This window comes from Ranitomeya variabilis, chromosome 4 (assembly GCF_051348905.1).
Source record: "Ranitomeya variabilis isolate aRanVar5 chromosome 4, aRanVar5.hap1, whole genome shotgun sequence".
Classification (NCBI taxonomy): Eukaryota; Metazoa; Chordata; class Amphibia; order Anura; family Dendrobatidae; genus Ranitomeya; species Ranitomeya variabilis.
In genome coordinates this window covers 292,974,764-292,976,420 of record NC_135235.1, presented here as the reverse complement: position 1 = coordinate 292,976,420, position 1,657 = coordinate 292,974,764, and the positions used below count along the sequence as shown (strand labels likewise).

The 1,657-nt window shown below is 41.8% G+C and overlaps 1 protein-coding gene across 1 annotated transcript; it reads left to right on the top strand.

Moving 5' to 3' along the window:
- Nucleotides 1–248: 248 nt before the first annotated feature.
- Nucleotides 249–1,303, top strand: LOC143766992 (olfactory receptor 6N2-like). The gene is made up of 2 exons (XM_077255011.1): nt 249–1,167; nt 1,278–1,303. The coding sequence occupies exons 1-2, from the start codon at nt 249–251 to the stop codon at nt 1,301–1,303; spliced, it is 945 nt and encodes a 314-aa protein (XP_077111126.1).
- The last annotated feature ends 354 nt before the right edge of the window (nt 1,304–1,657 follow it).

The window sequence follows — 1,657 nt, the reverse complement described above, 5'->3', positions numbered from 1 at the left end:
ACAGTAATATCCATAAAGCAGTGCGGAATATGATGGTGCTATATAAGTGAGTAAAATAAATGAATAAATGAGAAAACAGAACAGAATCCTGCTGTTCGAGATTTGGACAGAGAAGGATATTAGGTAACAGAAATGAAAAAAAGAACGCTGAAAATATTCGAGGTACTTACAGAACTGCTAGTGGGTAAGACTTATGAGAAGCAATCTAATGTTAGTTCATAATTAATTTTTCCATTCAAGGTCCCATGATGGAAGGATGGAACACAAGCACCACTGTGACAGAATTCATTCTTATAGGATTCCCGACGCTCTACAGATATGGGACTTTCCTTTTTATCTGTCTTCTTCTCGTTTACGTTCTTACCATTGCCGGTAATGTGATTGTATTCATTCTTATAAGGATGGACAAACGTCTCCATACACCCATGTACTTTTTTATAAGTATTTTGTCCTTCTTAGAAATTTGGTATACAGCGGTCACCATTCCAAAGATGTTAACAAACCTTCTGGCTGAAAGAAAGAGTATACATTTTAATGGCTGCCTTGTGCAGACGTATTTCTTTCATTCTCTTGGAGCCAGTGAGTGTTATCTTCTCACCACCATGGCCTACGACCGTTATTTGGCAATTTGTCACCCACTGCGTTACCCTTCTATTATGACCTCCAAAATGACTATAAAGCTAGTAGCTGCCTGCTTTACTTTGGGTTTTCTGTGTCCCATAACAGAAGTCATCCTCATATCCAGACTGCCCTTCTGCGGGAGTAATGAAATTCAGCATATCTTTTGTGACTTCCCACCCTTGCTCAGTTTGGCTTGCACCGACACATCCGTTAATGTTCTCGCTGATTTTGTCATCAATAGCTTTATTATCCTAGTGACATTCACCTTTATCATAATTTCCTATGTTAAAATAATTCTAGCTATTCTTAAAATAAGGACCTCTGTTGGGCGAATTAAGGCATTTTCCACCTGTGTTGCCCACCTGACTGTGGTACTCTTGTTTTTTACCTGTATTGTCTTTATGTATGTGCGTCTTACTAAGAGCTACTCTTTGTATTACGACCGTGTTCTAGCTGTTATTTATTCGGTCCTTACCCCTATATTGAATCCTTTTATTTACAGCCTGAGGAACAAGGAGATCCGGTTGGCTTTTAAGCGTTCTATGAGTATCAAACGTTTTTACAACAAAGCAGAAATATAAGGTTTTGGCCTGATAATAAAATTTCTATGGCGACTTTTCACGTATGGATGTTCCAGACATTAGGCGAAGGGCAAGAAAAAGTTGGATTACTCTATACATGACAAAAAAAAAGGTGTATAGTGGTTGGAGAATGAGCCAAAAACCTTCCTGTCTGATTTAGGCTAGTTTCACACTAGCGTTTACCTGATCTGCGGCAGGCTGCGGACTTCCTCCGTGAAGCCCCGCCGTCGGCCGCACCGCCGCCTCTAGCTCCGCCTACTTCTGCATGCGGCCGGCTTGCAGCCTGTGTACCTATCTTTAACATTTGGTACGCAGGTCGTGCCGCAGTATGCGGATGCTTCCGCATGCGTCGTTTTGACGATGCGGCGACCAGCGTAAACGCAGCTTGTAGCAATTTCATTTTTTTGCCGCATCGTCAAAATGACGCATGCGGCAGCATCCACATACAGCCGCAC